The sequence below is a fragment of the Sinohyriopsis cumingii genome, chromosome 8, assembly GCF_028554795.1.
Source record: "Sinohyriopsis cumingii isolate HCF-2022 chromosome 8, ASM2855479v2, whole genome shotgun sequence".
Taxonomy (NCBI): Eukaryota; Metazoa; Mollusca; class Bivalvia; order Unionida; family Unionidae; genus Sinohyriopsis; species Sinohyriopsis cumingii.
Genome location: NC_142968.1, coordinates 32848518 through 32868364, shown reverse-complemented (window position 1 = coordinate 32868364; position 19847 = coordinate 32848518). Strand labels below are relative to the sequence as shown.

General features: G+C 36.1%; 1 protein-coding gene across 7 annotated transcripts in view; it reads right to left on the bottom strand.

Moving 5' to 3' along the window:
- Positions 1–19847, bottom strand: part of LOC149793253 (coadhesin-like) — a 56884-nt gene that overhangs the window by 23174 nt on the left and 13863 nt on the right. For 6 of the 7 annotated variants that reach the window (XM_089967220.1, XM_089967225.1, XM_089967223.1 and 3 more), the window contains 7 exons: positions 13755–13932; positions 12340–12434; positions 11721–11789; positions 10704–10920; positions 7131–7301; positions 4289–4459; positions 3131–3304 (listed from right to left, as the gene is read on the bottom strand). In XM_089967220.1, the coding sequence (XP_089823346.1) occupies positions 3131–3304; positions 4289–4459; positions 7131–7301; positions 10704–10920; positions 11721–11789; positions 12340–12434; positions 13755–13932 (1075 nt within the window). The remainder of the gene's footprint in view (positions 1–3130; positions 3305–4288; positions 4460–7130; positions 7302–10703; positions 10921–11720; positions 11790–12339; positions 12435–13754; positions 13933–19847) is intronic. The other variant, XM_089967222.1, reaches the window with a different exon arrangement.

Below are 19847 nucleotides of genomic sequence, written 5' to 3'. Positions count from 1 at the left end.
CGAGTTAAGCAACTAATCAACGGAATCCTTGCCACGATACAACATCGGTGGTTCGGTATGCCCATCACTACCGTCACTACCAATTGCTGTAGTATAACAAAGCTCGCACGGGAGTTGTTCAGTGATATGATTTGCGTTTTCGTGTTGGAATAAGAGCCTTCCACTGAAACACTGAGACATTCAAATTCCGCGTCGATATTATAAGGGACTGGCATATGTCTTTGCACTAATTTGAGAATGGTTTGCCTGGTTCTGACATTATTATCCGCTGCGATTTGTTACTAATAACACCACCGTGAAAGGCATCGTAGGTTAGAAGTTGTTGGTTGTTAAACATACGAATACAACGTCTTCTTCAGTACATTTTTGATCTTGCATTTGCTGTCTAGTTAAAGCAACAACAAATCAATCCATGTAGGGACAAAAGCCAAGCGGACAAAAGCCTGTTTCATAAGTGAACAACATTAACAGCGATACATGGGTTAAGTTTTTCAAATTTTCACTAGTGATATATATTGCCGTCGAAATTGCCCATTCAGATCGTCACAAACGTTTACTTTACCACTCACTTTGGCGGGACCCATTCTGATGTTGGTATGTAGTTGGATCCAGGAAATGATTGATATGGAAATATATGTACCCCGACTGCCGCACAAATTTCAAGGGTCATACCCGATCTAGACTTTATATAGTTCCCCAACTTCTCGACAATATTTTCAATACCCTTATCAGTTTCGTCATTTGCGGATCTGGTGTCGTTACGGTTCAGGATTGTACAAGCACCGATGTGAATCCACTATTTAATAGTTTTAAAACATGCCTTGTCGCGACCTAGCGGCATAACCAGTGGCGCACTAAGGACAATATCTTCTTCAACTCCAGAATGGTCAAAGTTTTGTAACAGTGATATGATTCCCAATAATCATGTTTGTTAGCAGTTGACGAGCGTCTATACTAATTTGAAAATCCACATCGCTAGGCTCACAATCATTTCTGTCCTTTCCACCAGATTGGGTATCGATACCACTCGCCTTTGGTTTATCTCTTCATGCACATCAACTGATAGTGATGTCATTTCGCAACTTCATGGTAACTCGAAACTTTAAGTTTAAAGGTTCATTTTGCTTTTGCATCTACAGAAAATATTGCCAAAGTTGCATAAACTCGTCTGCAAACACGGATACATTCCAAAAGCTGGTAAATTTCCTGAATAGTTCTTGGGTCATTGCATTTAGTATTATATCCCGAACTTTGTTCTTTACTTGCGTCTCTCTTCTTCTGCTTGTTTGTAAGATTAATGAGTTCATATACGATACCTATACATTACCCCAAAAACATATCTTTTTTGATGGGCTCTTGAGTCTTTACCATTCCAGAGAGAACATTAGCTAACATCATTAAACTTTCCACTCGCTTTATACGTTTCAGACGAAGTGGGCGATTTAGTTTGAGATTCAAAGTTTTCTTACACCATACTATATAACTTATTCTTTATTTTATTTATCTTATGCCTGTTCTATTATATTCTGTTCTATTTATAAGGTCATTCCCAAGTTAAATAATTTATCGATGTGCTTCAGTTATGTCTCTAAAAATGTATATTACATTAGGTTGTCTTAATTGAAAAACATACATGATTCATTAAAACAATGGAAAAATCAATGTTTCTCTCCCACTATTTTATATTCCATTGATTTGACAAATTGATACCATTTTAGTGACCGCCATACAATCCGCTAGGATATTTTGGTAGTCAATCTGACTTGTTACATTGTATACCAATTGACCATTTAATATATAATAATAATCTCCGTCGAAGCTATGAAGTTTTCGCACGTGCCTAATTGGAGTCTATATCAGTTGCAGGTACGATTCAAAGATTATGCGTGCCACGTATCAATTACTGAAGTCGAATTTACTGCATCAAATTAGCTTTCCCTTCTCACATTGCATCCGCTAGACTAGGCAGTCCCCTACTTATTAAGAAAAACGTTTCTTTGAAACTCGTACAACAACCAGAAATGGTGTCTTTGATAGCTCGAAGCTTCAGCTCTCGCGGCCACTGTTATGTGTGGAGCGAATAATCGACAACCATGCATTTCTGGACAAGAAATTGTTTAACTCCTTCCACAATGAGCTAATATCTAAAATAGTCAAATTAAACTAATATTCACAAACTTAATATGCACATTCACACATAGCTCAGTGTAATGGTAAGCACCTGTAGTCACGAAATAATAATTTTTAGGTCAAATTGATATGTCGACATCGTAATCATAGAAGCAATGCAGTACTTTTTGATTTAGCAAAACCGATTTTGCTATAGCTCCCTGTAGATATCATGCTTGCATCACCTTTCTTTTAATTAGGCACGCCAAAACAAATTTACAGCTAAATAAATTAAATGAGTCATATAATATTCAGCTGCACCAAGTTAAAACTGATTAATTTATTATAGAGATCTATAGCTTGGTCACGTATTGATCGATTCAGCACTGCTGTTTGCCATACCGTATACAGCCGAGACAACGTGTCTGTATCTTGGTCACTTTCGTGGATCATTAATGTGTATAGTCCAATGTTTGCACTATGTATGTGGTTTTATGTCCAAGCCATGGTTGGTTGATTTCGGCTGCGGAGCCTAGTCTGGACACAATGGATCAAGAAACTAAGATCCCAAGTCAGTAAAAAAAAGCCCGTGATATGTTTCATCTTAAGGACTTTACATCATAAATTTCCACTTGAGTTCAGTGATAGATGAAGATATTCTTTGTTTCTTATTTCTTGGTTACTGGCAACTCAAAACAATAAGGGACATACAACATTTGTCTACATATGAAAAAAGGTTAGAAGCAGTTAGAGCTTACTTGTTTTTAATTCTGAAGAAATATCAACCATAATCTATATCGCCTTTTAAACACAGCAAAGTAACAACCATAAAACATGCAATCTGACACGAAGAAGGACATGCAATTACCTGTTTATATCAGAACTTTTCAATATTCTGCAGAGCACACCGCCACAACGATTCACTACATATTATATATATATATATATATATATATATATATATATATATATATATATATATATATATATCTGCCTTAGAAACAAGCCTGATATCCATTACCTGGACATGCGTTTAGGTGGCATGCCTCTGCATCTGACGCCATGCCAATGCAGTTATCTCCTCCTGAAGAGGGGGTGGGATGGATGCATGTTCTTGTTCGGAGTTTAGTAGCAGACGAACCACAAGTGGCAGTGCATAAGGACCAAAGTCCCCAATCTGACCACTTCGCGTGGACTAGGTAAAAGCATAATAATATATTTTATTTGCAGTTCTACTATACCGTTACCTATTTCCGATATATTTAAAAAGAATGTAGATTCTATAGTTCACATAGTATTTTTGTCGTGCACTGTTAATCTGTAAATCATCTGTATTTCCTTTTGTGGGTGATATCAAATAAAATTGGGAGATGAAATAAAATATGAAATATAAGTAACATCTAGACCTTATCTTGACCATGTGTGAAGGCAGTTTTGTGGGCCAGATGCAATTTGACCGCTTTTTTCAGAAGTATTCAACGCTAATGTATATTTTCTCACCTACCGTACTCTCACAAACCTATGGGAAATTTGATTATACCAGGTACGTTCATTATATCAAATACAGTGACTGATATTTTTCAAGTGCAACACTAATTGTATTGTCAAGGGATATATTTAGTTTTAAATCTTATATCTATGACACAGAGTGGCTGTTTTACAGAAAGGTCATGTTTGATAACCAGAGTGAAAATCGGCATGTTCACGAAATTTTCAATTAATTATTATTTTAAATCATATAAACTTCTACATTGTACGTTAAGCTATGTGTAAGGCGTCTGATCCAGCTCATCTACACATTCATGGTGTCCAGTGGGAGACGCATGTCCTAAACCTCAGATGCTATTTTCTTTCTGTGTTCGGTCTATTGATGATATTGTATTCATTTCTATAATTCATAAGTGGAACTAAAGGAGTTTCCTAATGTATTCAATACCCACGACACGGCAACTAAATAATTATTAACATTATTAAGAACAATGTAGATTTAACAATCTACAGGGGACAAAACTTATAAAAGTAGATGCTCTCTGTATTCTAGCATATTTTGTAAATATATACCAGTCCGTTTATCTATTCTGACATTACTGACTCAGCTGAAGCGGCGGCAGTGGTGGTTCAGATTATGTTTGGGCATTTAGAAAATGAATGTTCGAACCAAAAATAATGTGTCACTTACCTGTACATGGTTGATCATTACAAGATTGCGTTTCTCTGTTTGTGCCAATACATGAAGCTCCACCATTTGCGGGAGTAGGATTGTTACAAACGCGAGCTCTGAATTGTTGGCCTCCACCACAAGTCAGGCTGCAAATATTCCAATGAGACCAAGTACTCCATCCACCATTCACTGCAAATTTGCCATATATACGCTAAGAACAATTTTCCCCTGCATTTGAAAGGAGCTAGAAGTTTGTGTACATATAATCATATGGGTTAGTTTTATTCTGAATAATAAATGCAGTGACAGATAAGATTATGCATGTAAACAGAAAATACAATGTACACGGTGCCAAAACACGGTTTTGTTGAATTTAGATGCTCCCATTCTCAAATGAAAATTCCTTTTTGTGCTATATTGTAACTTTGAAATCACTATGGTATCAATAAGTGATTGTTCAAAAATAGATGTCTCATCATGTACATTATGGACAAAAGAAAACAAAATAGCAAAAAATAATTATCAGGATTTTATTCTCTTAAAAATTAAGCCATATTGACTCCTGGTTTATGTATGTGTGTTTATATTGTTAGTGAAGACAATATAACTCCTGTGAACTGTTACTTCAATTTTTACTATTCACAAATATTTTAGCATTTGTTGTTTTTATTATTGCGGCTGGAAATGCTTATCAGAGTTAACGGTCAACATTTTCTGAAATTGTACTAAACGGCTGGTAAAATAAAATTGTCCATTTTCTTAAATGTCTCCAAACAGTTTTTGTTTTATTTCATTCATTAAGTCTGTACTGTTCCATCTATGTATAAATACAGAGTTTGTGAGATTTTCTGTAATTACGTCAACTGTAGTTTTTATGTCGTTATCGTTTGTCATTGTGTGTTTTTGTTATGTTTCATTCTTTGTTCAGTGTTGTTTTGTAGATAAAATCTCTGTAACCATGCTGTCAGTTTAAAACATGTTATTGTCATCATCAATTTAGTTTATAAATCTCTAAATTTAGTGATATTTTATGTGATGCTATCTCAATCTATTGTCTACTTATTTCTTTTGTATAGTTATATTATGTGTAGTATGATTCATGATTAAAGTTAATAGGGATTATTTCGATAATAATATTTAAGATATTAATGTTCAGCAATGACCGCAAGATTGCACTTAGGAAATAATATCTAGATAAACGTGTTAGTTTCAAGGCTGAGTAGAACTCCAGGTCAACATAAGGGGGTGTGAATGGGTGACATAGGGTTTTGACAGGCAAGGCTGGCCTAATTCTTGATCAGCTAGCGAAACCCACGTGCCCTGATTGTTGTCGTGATTGTGAATGTACGACGCTATTTGTTGCATGTTGGTAATCTATATTGAAGAGTGTTTGCTTAGAAATAGGCATTCCTAGAAGCAAATACCAGTCGTAGAAGATATTCGGTTATACTAGGAGTAATGATGTTTTTATTTAATTTAGTCACTCATTAGACTTACAGTGCTCAAAATATTCAAATTAATTGGACCAATAGCTGTCATGAAAATACTATGAACTCACTGAATGACGATTTTGGATTATATCAAAGTGATTGTTGTGAATGTTTGCTTCATCCGTACAATGCAGACATAATTCGGTCTTCCTTTGGAACGCATCCTTTTTAATCGATAAATTTGAGCCCGATAGAAAATGCAAGACTATCTTGGTTGATGCCGACATAAAATATAAATTTATTTGTAAGTTAATGTCGGAGTATTTTCGATACGGTTTTGTTAACATTCTCTCTAATTATGCATGTCCTATTTTCATAGTTGCAACACATATCAAAGGTGGTTGTAATTACTATCTTCTTGTTTTGGTATTGACTCGTCCAATAGAAACGCGAAACATGAAAATGAATAAAGATTTGTAATGACTGAATCATAAGTGTAGGATTCATCAAATAAATAGTTCAAGAGTATACAGAAACAAGATGTATTGTATAAGCAAACTATAGTGCAATATAATGTGCACTACCTAATATAAAAATATTCACATCACCTACGACTATTTCTTTAGGATTAGATTCTACATATTAAACACGGAATGCATGATAGTTTCAAGTTTGGCCATATCTGTACTATCGTTTTGTTGTGTTGTTGGGTTTTTTCTCTCGTTGTTTTTGTGTTCTTTGGGGTTGTTTTTTTTTTTTGGTTTTGTTGTTGTTGTTGTTGCAACAAATGGATTTGAATTTCCCTCACAAACATAATGTTTTAATGTTTGAACTTGGAAAATTCTCACCTTACTTTTAACTCAGTAATAAACCTTGTGTATGAACGAAGGCATTCTCACATCAACATCAATTTTAGTGTAAACATCTTCTATCCTAGTATGATCTCTGACCAATATGAAGTACATCTTGAACGTTTATATTTTAAGAGGGTAAAGTGTTTCGTTTCTGGGGCTCAGTACATATGAGTTAAAGCTAGATACCACTGCACATATCAGTTTTTAAATAATGCATCAATAATTCAATAATTGTCTTTGGTCAAAAATATTGAGAACCAAAGAAAATTACATTTTTCATTAGTATGGATCGATTGCTCTCTTTTTTGGAGACATAACATCCAGTGTTAATTATATAAATTAAACCATGCATTCCCAGTTGGCCGAGAGTATGTAAGGCAAAATAGATAATCGAATAAAGACAGGAATGAAGGAACAATGTCCCCATTCTATGTTTAAGAAGACAAAGCCAGGAAAAATGGAAAGAAACGAAAAGATAAAGAGACTGCAAACCATATAACAAAATCACCGAAAATGCTAGCAAACCACTGCAGAGCAAAGGAAGAAATATCGGGACCAAGAACACTTTGTCCTAACCTGTGCATGGTTGATAATTGCAAGCTTGTGTTTCCATCTTTGAACCACTACACAAAGCTCCACCATTGGCTGGAGTAGGATTGTCACAAATGCGAACTCTATAATGTTGGCCGCCTCCACATGTCACGCTGCAAATATTCCAATGAGACCAAGTACTCCATCCTCCGTTCACTGGAATGGAACAAAATATGCAGTTCAAACGAGTAGGAAATAGTATATGTCATCATCTTACTCACGTTTATTCTAACTAATTAATAAAAGAGCAGATGATACAATGCAGTTAAATAGAATACGCAATAGACACAATGCCTGAAAAATGTTATTAAAATTCAAATGCTATCAGTGTCACGGAAGTGTACAATTTTAATGTTTATGCGTTATACTGAAATGAAATAAGCTGGGATTTTGTTTCTACGTAAAGTGTTACTCGAGACTGGTTTATTCACATCATACATTATTTAAAAACACAGAGTTCGGTTCACAGGATCCTGCACGGGCAAAGTCCATGCAATAAGAAAACCGATAAACGTTTTACAACTGAACCAATGCAATTGAATTTATTTACATGTTGCATGTATTAAAGGATGAGAAAATGTATGAAGTGTTATAATTCTTTAAGATCATTCTTCTTGGATACAGATTCAAATACGAATCTGTTTACTCTAATAATTTTGTAAAGAAGTTCCAAAGAACTGATTAAGTATGTAACAATCAACTTTACGTGTGCACATGCGTAAAGTATATACTAATAATTATAACGAGGACTTTCTATCGCGCCTCATCTTTAGAAGCTCTAAGCGTTTTACAACATTAGACAACGCCTATAAGATAAATAAAACCATATAATGATATGATTACAAAAACAAACACCATGAAATGAGAAAACATTAAAAAAAACATGCTGAGAATATTTAAGTTAGGAAAGGTTATTTGGTCTTTAAGTTTGGTCTTGCATTCGAAATACGTGAGTTTTGAGAACACTCTTGAATATGATAATCGTGGCTTTGTGTCTAAGTTCAGTGGGGAATTCATTCCACGTTGCTAGGCCCTTGCATGCAAAAGAACGCTGTCCATTTGACTTTGTTTTCATACTGGGAATAATGAGCAGACGATTGTCAGAAGAGGGGTGTAAGTATCTTGCTGGTGTATACACATCGGTGAGGTCGGATAGGTATATTGTACTAGAGCCCGACGGTGAAACGTAGCACAGAGAACAAATTTTATGTTTGATTCTGGATCGAATGGATAGCCAGTGTAGGGCACAGAGCAGCGGGGAGGTGTGCTCTGATCGTGGTACTCTAAGCAGGATCCGAGCAGTTGTGTTTTTAACTTTTTGAAGTTTATGGCGCAGATATTGAGATGAACCAGACATAATTGAGTTACAATAGTCCAGTCTGGAAAATATTAATAAACACACAAGTGTTTTAGTGGCATCAACTGAAAGATATTTGCGAATGAAGCTGATGCGTCTCAGCTCAAGATATGCAGCCTCGCATATGTTTATGTTTGTGTTGGTGCAATGTGAGAGTACTGTCCAGAGTAACACCTAGGTTTCGTACTGATTGTGTGACTTTAATGTTAGTGTTGCTGATATTTATTGTTTGATGTAAGGGATGTGAATGAGAAAGTCTTTATTTTGTTATCAGAATAGCCTCAGTTTTATCATCATTCATTTGCAGCTTGTTACATGTCATCCATGATTTCACATCGGAAACGCACCTCTCTACACCTTGGATGGTAGCATCAACTTCAGTTGGGTGGCTAGATTTGTATAGTTGGGTGTCATCAGCTTACAATTGGTGAGACACTGGATGATGATCTAGGACACTTGAGAGCGACTGAGTGTACAGAATACAGAATGAAGAGAACAGATCCAAAAACAGATCCACGTGGAACACCACAACATATATCAACTGGGCTGGAGTGTAGATCAAATGTGTGTCATGTTGACCAAGTAGGACTTGAACCACAATATTGCTGTATCATGAATGTCAAATACATGCTGGAGACGGTGAAGTAATATATCATGGTCTATTGTGTAAAATGCTGCAGACAAATTAAGGAGGATGAGGACTGTAATTTTTCCGCTATCCAACGCAGAGAGAATGTCATTAACTACGTTTAGAAGATTAGCTTCACTATTGTGGCAAGGGCGATATGCAGATTGTACATTGCTAAAATAAATGTTTGAATTTAGATGAGATACAAGCTGGGCTAGAACAACCTTTTCTAAGATTTGTTATATAAATGGGAGATTAGAAGCTGGGTGGTAGTTCTTTAAATCGTTATGGTCTTGTGTTGGTTTCTTCAGCAGAGGCTTTACAATGGCAGTTTTGAAAAATGATGTGAGAGGTATTAATATCATCAGTTAGTGAAGGCAACACTGGATCAAAGCACTCAAGCAGCAGTGAGGGTGGATTTGGATCAAGTTCACATGACTTTGATTGTTGTGGTATCATTTAATTTGTATATGGCTAACTAGTGTACTACACGGATTTAGTCATTATATTTTCAACTATTTGAATTTAATTTGGATGGGAAGGGTGATTATGTAATATGACTATCATATTAATTTCTCATTACTTAATTATCAATTATTGTTCTCCTCACTATATATGAATATATATCGCAGGCAATACTATTATTGTAATATGTACTTTGCTGTGTAGAAACTGTTCTTTGTAAAATATTGCCAACAAGAGCTTAATCAGTAATACATTTTATAGCAATACTTGCTATTAAAAAACACTAACTGAAACACTAATATAAAGTGGTGTTGCTGACTGCTAGCATCATGGTGGTAATCAAAATATTCATATCGTTTGGCCGCTGGTTAACTAGGCTAAAGAAAAAGACAGATTTTGTTCTGGCCTCGTGTGTGTGCTGCTCATACATGTATGAGTAACTTCACATATAGGGATTTTTTTAATTGTTTTTAAATATGGTGTTTTGAGCTAGGAAATACAGAGCTTCAGTACTGCTGTTGGGTAATTACCATACTTAAAAAGGCTACTTAAACGACATGTAGAAACGCGAAAATACAATTAACATTTCTTCCGTCGTTCACTATCAAATAAGTGAGATAGCGATCAAGTATGATCATTTAGGAAGACTGGCAAAAAGAAAAGTACATACCTTAGCATGTACCGTAAAATCTGCATATTTTGAATACTTTAATGGGCAAATGTTAACTCTCAAACATCGAAATAAGGTCAGAAAATATTACAATAAAATAAATTTCCTAAGCTACCTAGGTCCTTACTTCTGTCTATAGGCACACTAGTGATCAAGCGCATGTTTAAGAACATATATAATTAAAGTATAGGCAACTAGTTCGATCATTAAATAATGTGATGACACAAACAGACCACGATGAGATAAAATGTATAGGTATAATGTAACAAGACAAAGAGAGAAAAGAGAAGTAAAGAAAACCAGGAAGAAAGACAGGAAGAAATGAAATATGGCCCATACTACTTAAAATCGTAAGAAAATGTATACGTAAACAGTGGTTTGCAAAACAAAGTTCCTGTTTTAAATATCAGAAGGATACTAGTATATATAGAAATATACCTGGTGCTAATGTTGTGGTCCCCTGTGTTGTCAGTGTTGTGGTCGGAAATGTAGTTGGTGGATACGTTAACGAAGTACAATTGTCCGAGTTACATAGGTTTTTGGAGCAGCATTTGTTACATGTTGCGCTTCTTTCGAATCTACTGATCACATCAGCTTCTCTTCGGCCTACAAGTTGATAAGCTCCTATATCAAGAACTCCAAGCTGTTGGCATTCCTTAGCAACAGAAAACAGTTAAATTGAAGACTACTCGAACAAACGGCTGCGGCGAACTGATACATGTATTAAGAAATTTTAATGTGGTGCTCTCTCTCTGTCTCTCTCACGCACACACACAGTTACGTATATATATATATATATATATATATATATATAGAGAGAGAGAGAGAGAGAGAGAGAGAGAGAGAGGTATATACAAATATATACGAAGGCGGAGAGCAATAACCACATTTCTTAAAGGAGAATGCGTGTTAATATGAAATTAAATTTTATTTAGGAGAATTAAAATTGCTGTTCAGGTTAGAGAGTTTTGTTGTGTTTTCTCCAGTTCGTTCCTACTGAGATTCCAACCACTTTCCGTTCTGTATGGTATGTAGTTGTAGCTGTTAATATTAACTTCATTCAGCCTTGGTGCTGTGTATATGTGAGCCTCTCTCTGTGTGTGTGTGTGTGTGTGTGTGTGTGTGTGTGTGTGTGTGGATATGTGTGTATCTGTCTGTGTGTGTGTGTGTGTCTGGAAGGGGATTCTGATGATTGGTGTCTTCATCGGTCTCAACAGTTGTTTCAGCAAAAAAGAAATAAGCAAACAAACGCCGATTTTAAAGTAGAGAATAATTGCCATTCAAATGATTCAACGCTTACAGAATTGTATCTAGCTACAATTTTTATTATAAAAAGGCAGAATTTTGAAAAAGATCAATTTCATGTCTTGGGAAACAACATTCTCAACACGTCAGTATAAAAATTACATATGTTCTGAGGGCAGATGTAGGAAAATTGCACGCATTAATACTTACATATGTGTGTACACAGTCGCTCTTATAAACAAAATCCACACCGACTCTTCTCATTGAAAGACGACAAGACTATATGAATAACGCAAACAAAATAATGAAATACGTTAGTTAAGACATCAAATTATTATTATGTTTCATTTGTGGCTTGATTTATTCACTTTCTTTGTCCATTTTAAGAGTACCAAATAAACATGTATACAATCCTAAATATAATGCTATCATACGATTCACCGTTTCAGCTGAATATAAAAAATGTCATTATGTATACATTTTGTCAATTCCTAAATGGAAACTACGAGTTTGTTACAGAGGAACTAGAAAGCATTTCTAATTTTATTAATCAACTTTTGAACTGAGATAATAAACATAGACCAGTATACTTGATTGCTCCCACAGGGTAGAAACGTTCTATTGTGCTCTTTAAACAATCGTATTTCCAACTTTGTTTATTTACATTTTTGTATTTGTCCTACATTCCTCTTTATGGTCATATTTTAGTTGGTCCTTGGTAGTTATGAGACATATTAACAAACTGCAACTTCCTGGCACATATTACAAGTTGTTCCATACATATATCAGATATTAAGATATAGTTTTGTTCAAAGAAATGATTACTTACGTTGTCAGATCCACACAGTGTAATCTTATTACATTTGTTCGGAGCAAGTTCTTGTTCGCATGCATAACATAATGGTCCACTGTTTGGCGGCAAACCTATCAACGCCAACAAAATTAGATAAGGTAGGGGAGTATGAAACATAATCTAACTGTAGCGGTCAGGAATGAAACCTGACCCGTTTGTCTTGCACTAGACTCACACACCCATGACACTAAAAGATCCAGACCAGCTAGGATGGTTAGAAAGTGGTCTCATAAATCTAGACCATTAAAATCAACACCTACCTTGGATTCGTCCGGAAATGTCATCCAGATTCACCTCTCGAAGCTGTAAGAAGCCATTCTCAATCGGGTTATTAGCTACTGAGCATAGATGAGACACTAAATATGACGAGGAGAAATAGGTGGTAGGGAGCACATACCGTTAAACGAACAGGTCCGAACCAACTGGAGGGTGGTAATAAAGGGCATCAGATAGCTAGACTGCTGCAATGATTCATTTATACGTTACTAGCTACAGTGATCTTAAAAGATTACAAGATGAGAAACAGGTGGTAGGGCGCACATACCGTTCAACTAACAGCTCTGAACCTGCTTTGGTGGTTAATAAGGGGCATATATACCTGTTACAATAATTCAATTATGCGTTATAAATTGTCCCATTTCGTCAGGAAACAATCATTTCAGCGCGTGAAATACTTGTCTTATTACTGTACCTTACATTACTATAAAGATTCACATATAATTGGTGACGCAATTGCATGCACAGAAATAAGTACCTGCTTTGTTGCTAGATGGATATAGTGTAGGTCGACATCAAGACTATCAGGCCGAGGCGTAATTTTCATCTAAACAACGAGCAGACGTTTATTTTCATTGATGCGTTAAATCAATAGTTATATAAACAGAACTTTCTGTTGTATATGTGTTAAGATGCATCTCGAAGACGCCGGCGTTTTAATGTATTTTTAGGGGTGGGAAACATAATATAAATATGAAACTAAACTTCTTACAATGCTTTCACAAACAATGAGTGATTAACATCAGATCAGAGTCATTGTTACGAACCAGTGAAAGACAGACCTGACCTTATTCGAGGTGCAGCTTACATATCAGAAGTAGCTCTAATTGTAAAAGTAGTGGTGGCCTTCCCAACAGTCGGAATACGGGCGGTGAGCATGTTCTGTGTAAGTAAATTGAAATTGTAGAAGGAATTTTACAGAATATAAATAGAACAAATCTACAATTGGTCAACAATTTGCAATCTATTGCACAGTTAACTGTATGCCGTATTCATTGGTTTCTCCTATGCAATGTGTTAGCACTCCTATGAAACATCTGACGTGTCAGGAAACATTCAATGTTCGACATATGATATATACGTAATTTGGTATGATATAACGAGTTAGTCCCCACCTAGTTCACCACATCCTTTGATATTACATAGCTCAGTATCACAGCACTCAGTACACAATAACACGTCTTTTGGATCAGCAAGCTCCTCAAGAACGGAGCCAAAGTCATTTGTCTGTTGAATTTTGTTGAGGAGAGTGGCGTTGAGAACAGCTCTTTTTCTTCCAGCAGCCGCACATTTCTGTAACAGTAGGCAAGTTTTACCATTTTAAATTGTTGTAGGAACCAGTACATCTTTAGAGTACCTACCGTAATAAAAGTTTCACAAACCTTGCAACTAATACCTAGATGTAAACAGTTTATTTAGTTAGGAAATATTTATGTAACATACCTGTGAAGACAAATTAAAAATGTGCTTTCATAATATGTATTATGTCTATTTTCATTTTCTCGATTTAGTCCCTTGGTACCTTACAAATATTTTGTATATAAATAAAAGCAACTTTCTATGATTCCACTTGCGAGTTGGGGGATTTGGTGGTGGCGGGTGACATCAGATTCTCCTTCAGCCACGTTGTATGAGACGGCTAATGGAGTGAACCTGCTTGCTGTTCTATGTATAATATGATGAATTTTTTCTGCGAGTCTTTGCAACATTTGTTCATTTTATTTGCTTGAAGTGATTTGTCTTCCTGTTAGGAAACCTTTGGACGTCTCTATTTGTGCTTAAACGCATTTACATGACAAGATTCGGCAAGACTGTGGGGATATACCATTGCACCCTATCCATGCATGCATAAAGAATACATACAATTACACAATGTATTTGAAAAAGATACAAATTAAGTTGTCAATAGCGACTTTCAGGTGGCAGTCATCATTAGTGATTAGTTACAATTATCCAGGCAAACTTGCTAGTAATTGCAACACTTAAGATCGATAAAGCAATGCCTTGCATAAAGATCTTAGTTGATAGTTAGATAAATTGGTGTACATCTATCGTCTCCTGTTCCTGTGTCATTTTTGTCTTTTACTAAATTTAAGTGATAATCAACTTGAATAATACAACTGATACAGGTAGCAGAGACTAATTTCAACATAACCATATTACAGTTGTGGATAGGCTGATGCTTATAGCAATTGTTTAGTTGATGTTTTAGTTTGTGCTATTTTTGTGCTTTATGGTTTTTTAATTTCTTCTGCTTCTGCTCTGTTTTTAGTTGGGTTTTAAAAAAAATAGTATATGGACAGGAAAGAATGTTAAATTAAAATTAAAAAATACATCAACTCCTAATGATTTTTCAGATCAAAACCAAATCAGACAAGTTTAATACAGTACTCTACCAAAAGCAATTCAAAGTAATACATGGTATGCATTCTGTTCAAATAAATTACTTCTTCTGTTAGATTAGTCGATACAATATTTTACCCATGCCACTTTTGAATGGCAAACAAATTACTTTGGGATGCAGGCTATGAATTAGACAATTAAGAGGACGTGTAAATTCCTTTACATGTATATTTAACTATAGTTGCAATCAATATATTGCTACATTATGTGTTTATGATTATTATACCATTTGTAAATATGCTGCACACAGTACAAAATGGAACGTATCGTGCATAAAATGTTATAATTGTAGTTTTGAATTTAGAGAAAATCTGCAGTAGCCATATTAATAAGCGTCAAGTAGTAAAGAGACAGTCTACCATATGATATTTGGTCATGTATTTACTTGTCAAAAACTAAAACAGAATTGGACAATTTCAAAAGTGCAAGTTAAGAAGTAAAAGTCAATCTGTAAAGAAAAATAACATAATTCACCTTTATTTCGTGGACTAAAAACGGGTCCGGATGCCTCAAAGAGTTGTTGGGGAAAACATGCGTACTTACACGAAGCACTTACTATGAGATGCCTCGAAAAACATCTTGATAGAAAACACGTGTGTAAATAAACCACATAATAATACCTCAAGATAATAATATAATAATAATTAGGACTTTGTATAGCGCCTAATCTTTAGAAGCTCTAATCGTTTTGCAACATTAGACAACATCTTTAAGAGAAAAAACATATTATAATATTATTACAAAAACAAATACCATAAAATTAGATAAACAAAAAACATGCTGAGAATATATCAGGTAGAAACATTATAAGGTCTTTAAGTTTGTTCTTGCAGTCGAAATAAGTGAATTTTGAGAGCCCTCTTGAATGTGATCACTGTGTCTTTGTGTCTACGTTCAGTAGGCAATCCATTCCATGTTGCTCGGCCCTGGTACGCAAAAGAAAGCCATCCATATGACTGTCTTAATAGTGGGAATAATGAGCATACGATTGTCAGAAGGGGAGCGTAGGTATCTTGCTGGTGTGTACACATCGGTGAGGTCGGATAGGTATGCTGGACTAGAGTCCGACAGTCAAACGTAGCACAGAGAACAAATTTTGTGTTTGATTCTGGATCGAATGGATAGCCAGTGTATGGTACAGAGCAGCGGGGAAGTGTGCTCTGATCGTATACTCTAAGTATGATCCGAGCAGCTGTGTTTTGAACATTTTGAAGTTTCTGGAGCAGATATTGAGATGAACCAGTAATAATTGAGTTACAATTTTCCAGTCTTCAAAGTAATAATGAATACACAAGTGTTTTAGTGGCATCAACTGAAAGATATTTGCAAACTGAGCTGATGCGCCTTAGCTCAAGATATGCAGCCTTGCATATGTTCATGACATCTTGCTGCTATATGAGAGTACTGTCCGGAGTAACACCTAGATTTCGTACTGATTTTGTGAATTTAATGTTGGTGTTGCTCATATTTAGTTTTGAGGTAAAGGATGTGAATGATAAAGTCTTTTGTTGTGATTAGAATGTCCTCAGTTTTATCATCATTCATCTGCAGCTTGTTACATGTCATCCATGATTTCACATCGGAAATGCACCTCTCTACACCTTGGATGGTAGCACCAACTTCAGTTGGGTGTCTAGATTTGTATATTTGGGTGTCATCAGCATACAATTGGTGCGATACTGGATGATGATATATGGCACTTGAGAGCAACCAAGTTTATATAATGAAGAAAACAGGTTCAAGAACAGACCCCTGTGGAACACCACAACATAGATCAACTGGGCTGTAGTGTATTCCATTTGCAGATACAAGTTGTGTGCTGTTGACCAAGTAGGACTTGAACTACAGAAGGCTGTATCATGAATGCCAAATAGATGCTGGAGACGCTGAAGTAATATATCATGGTCTATTGTGTCAAATGCTGCAGACAAATCAAGGAGGGTGAGGACTGTAATCTTTCCGCTATCCAACGCAGAGAGAATGTCATTAACTAGAATAGTTTCAGTAATGTGGCAAGGGCGATATGCAGATTGTACATTGCTAAAAAGACTGTTTGAATTTAGATGAGATACAAGCTGGAATAGAACAACGTTTTCTAAGAATTTTTATATGAATGGGATATTAGAAACTGGGCGGTAGTTCTTTAAATCGTTATGGTCTAGTGTTGGTTTCTTCAGCAGAGGCTTTACAATGGATGTTTTGAAAAATGATAGGAATTTCCCTGAAGAGAGACAGGTATTAATGACATCAGTTAGTTAAGGCAATACTGGATCTAAGCACTCAAGCAGCAGTGATGATGGAATTGGATCAAGTTCACATGACTTTGGTGCACTCTTCATCACAATTGTACATACGAAATCCACAGAGACAGGTTCAAATGCTGCGAATGGTTACCGCTCAAATTCTGTATCCCAACTGTATGGTGACGACGAGTCAATTGAACTTGTCTTGTCAAGCTTATATATAATGGTTTGTACTTTGTCATGGAAGAAATGTGCAAACATGTCTGGTAGGTCGACTGGATAGAAGGTAGTTGGAAGTGGTGTTGATTTGTTCCTTGACATTAGCTGGTTAGTAATCTGGAAGAGCTCTTTGCAGCTGGAACTTTCCATGACCTTAGTAGTGTAGTGGGCTGATTTCGCTGCATGGACTATATTTGTGACATTCTTCATAGCGACTTCATACATTTGCTTATGAATAGTGAGTCTGGTGGAAAGCCAGAGCCTCTCAGCTTTACGGCGGTCTTTTTTAGCATTGCGAAGCTGGTCCCTACACTGCTATACCATGGAGAACACTTCTGAATCGATATACTGCGCTTGGTAGCTGGGGCAAGTTTGTCAAGTAATGAACGCAGACAGTTATCGAGTTGTTCTGCGGTATGAGGTAAGCAAGTTGTTAGGTTAACTTGGATGTCGTGTATTAGTTTGGTTCTATTTATCATACGGAGGTTTCTCTTAGTAGCAGATAAAGGTGGAAGGTTAGGGACTGATACGAATGGCATATAATGCAGAGGTGATCTGATGCAAGGTCATGGGATACCAGGGAGGACCGTAGAATGTTATCATCAGGTCTATGAAGAATCCAGTCTAAAATGTGACCATGTTTATGGGTAGGTTGGTGAACTGACTGTTGAGGTTGAAAACTTGAATGGAATCTATGAGTTTTGATGTATTTGAGTTTCCAGGACAGTCAAAGTGAAGGCTGAAATTTCCAAGAATAATCAGGTTGCCACTTATCGAATTTCCATAGTCCAGGAGATTCGGAAACTGCTCCAAAAAGAGAGAGTCAGCCAGCTTGTTTTTTCTACTAGGAGGAGGGCGATATAGACAGAACAAATGGACTGACCTTTGCTCCAGTGTGAGTGTGGTTTCGACTAGTTCAAACGATGTGTGGTCGAAACTGAATGTTGTGGTGTAGTTAAGACGTTTTATCATGGAGTTCTTTGTCATGACAGCAATTCCACCTCCGCGAGATTTACGGGGGAAGGACTTGATGGAATAATCAGTGGGTGTTAGATCCGCACACTTGGGCTCATCTCCTGATGTCTTTAGCAATATTTCTGTCAAGAAAAATATGCAGCATTTTGGTCTTTGATAAAATTAACTATTTCTGTGCACTTTTCCGGTGGTCCTACTGAATGGGCATTGAATAATGCAATGCGCAGAGGTATTTCTTGGTTATTTGAGACAAAGGTTAACGAATTAATAGGGATTTGAATTAGGTTATCCAAATTAACGGTCGAACTTTTTTAAATGGTTGTGCCGAAATAAGGGAGATAACTGGGATTCTTCTTCCTGTTCTACGCCCGCCATCTTTGAAACAAAGTTTCTTTTTTCGCTTCTGTTTACATTTAGGTAATGATGAATGTAGTCCGTGTTCGTTTAGTCTAGAGCACAATGTAGTGTGGAGAGCCAAGGAGTTATCATTTAAAGCAATTAATGAGGGTCCGTGATAGCATAAACGGGTTGACTGGCGAGTATCACGTGATGGCGGTTTGTTCAAAAGCAGTGGAGCAAGACAGCTGAGAAAAAGTCTAATTATTCTCGTTTCCAAAACAAGGAGATGAAGAAACACATACGAATTTAAGAGCCAATACATAATGAACACAATAACGAAGACGAAAACAGGCAACAAGCACAAATATCATGAACACGGTACAAAAAAAACGGAACAGCTGCTTCAAGCCGGTTAAGCGATAGCGGCCATCTTGTTTTTTCTTACGCCAGTCCTTTTTACCAAGCTAATTTTTATCGAATGTCACTCCGGGATTGGTTGCTTAGTCTGAGTCCAGGATGTTTGGCTAAACATTTTTTCTAATGCAAACTATTATCAGAGGGCACGTGAATTTATTGTGCATGCCAAATTTGCAGATTTCTTTATATATTTCCCAATAACCACAGACTGACTTACTTCCAGAGCTCCTAGTTTTCGTTTCGAATTAGAGCTACCAATGATGATTAAATTCATGTGTGCATTTGAAAAGATTCAGTGGTATCCCATTTGCATGAAGTAGCACATCCATTCGTCAACACTACGAATGCAGAACATTCACAATGTTCATATGGCCATGGCCACGGAAGTTAAGGCAGAGAATGTGAGATTTCATTGAAGGAAAAGAACTTATGAAACTACTCCACAGCTCGTACAAGGAACTGGTTAAGAGCAATGCCGCTCTGCAGTGTGATATTGTTATGCAGACCTCTTACTTACAATACAAAGAATAACAAGTTTGCTTTCTCCATAATGATTTCCTAATGAAAATGTTTAAACCCCCATCCAGAGTAACATCTTTCATTCTCGTCCTT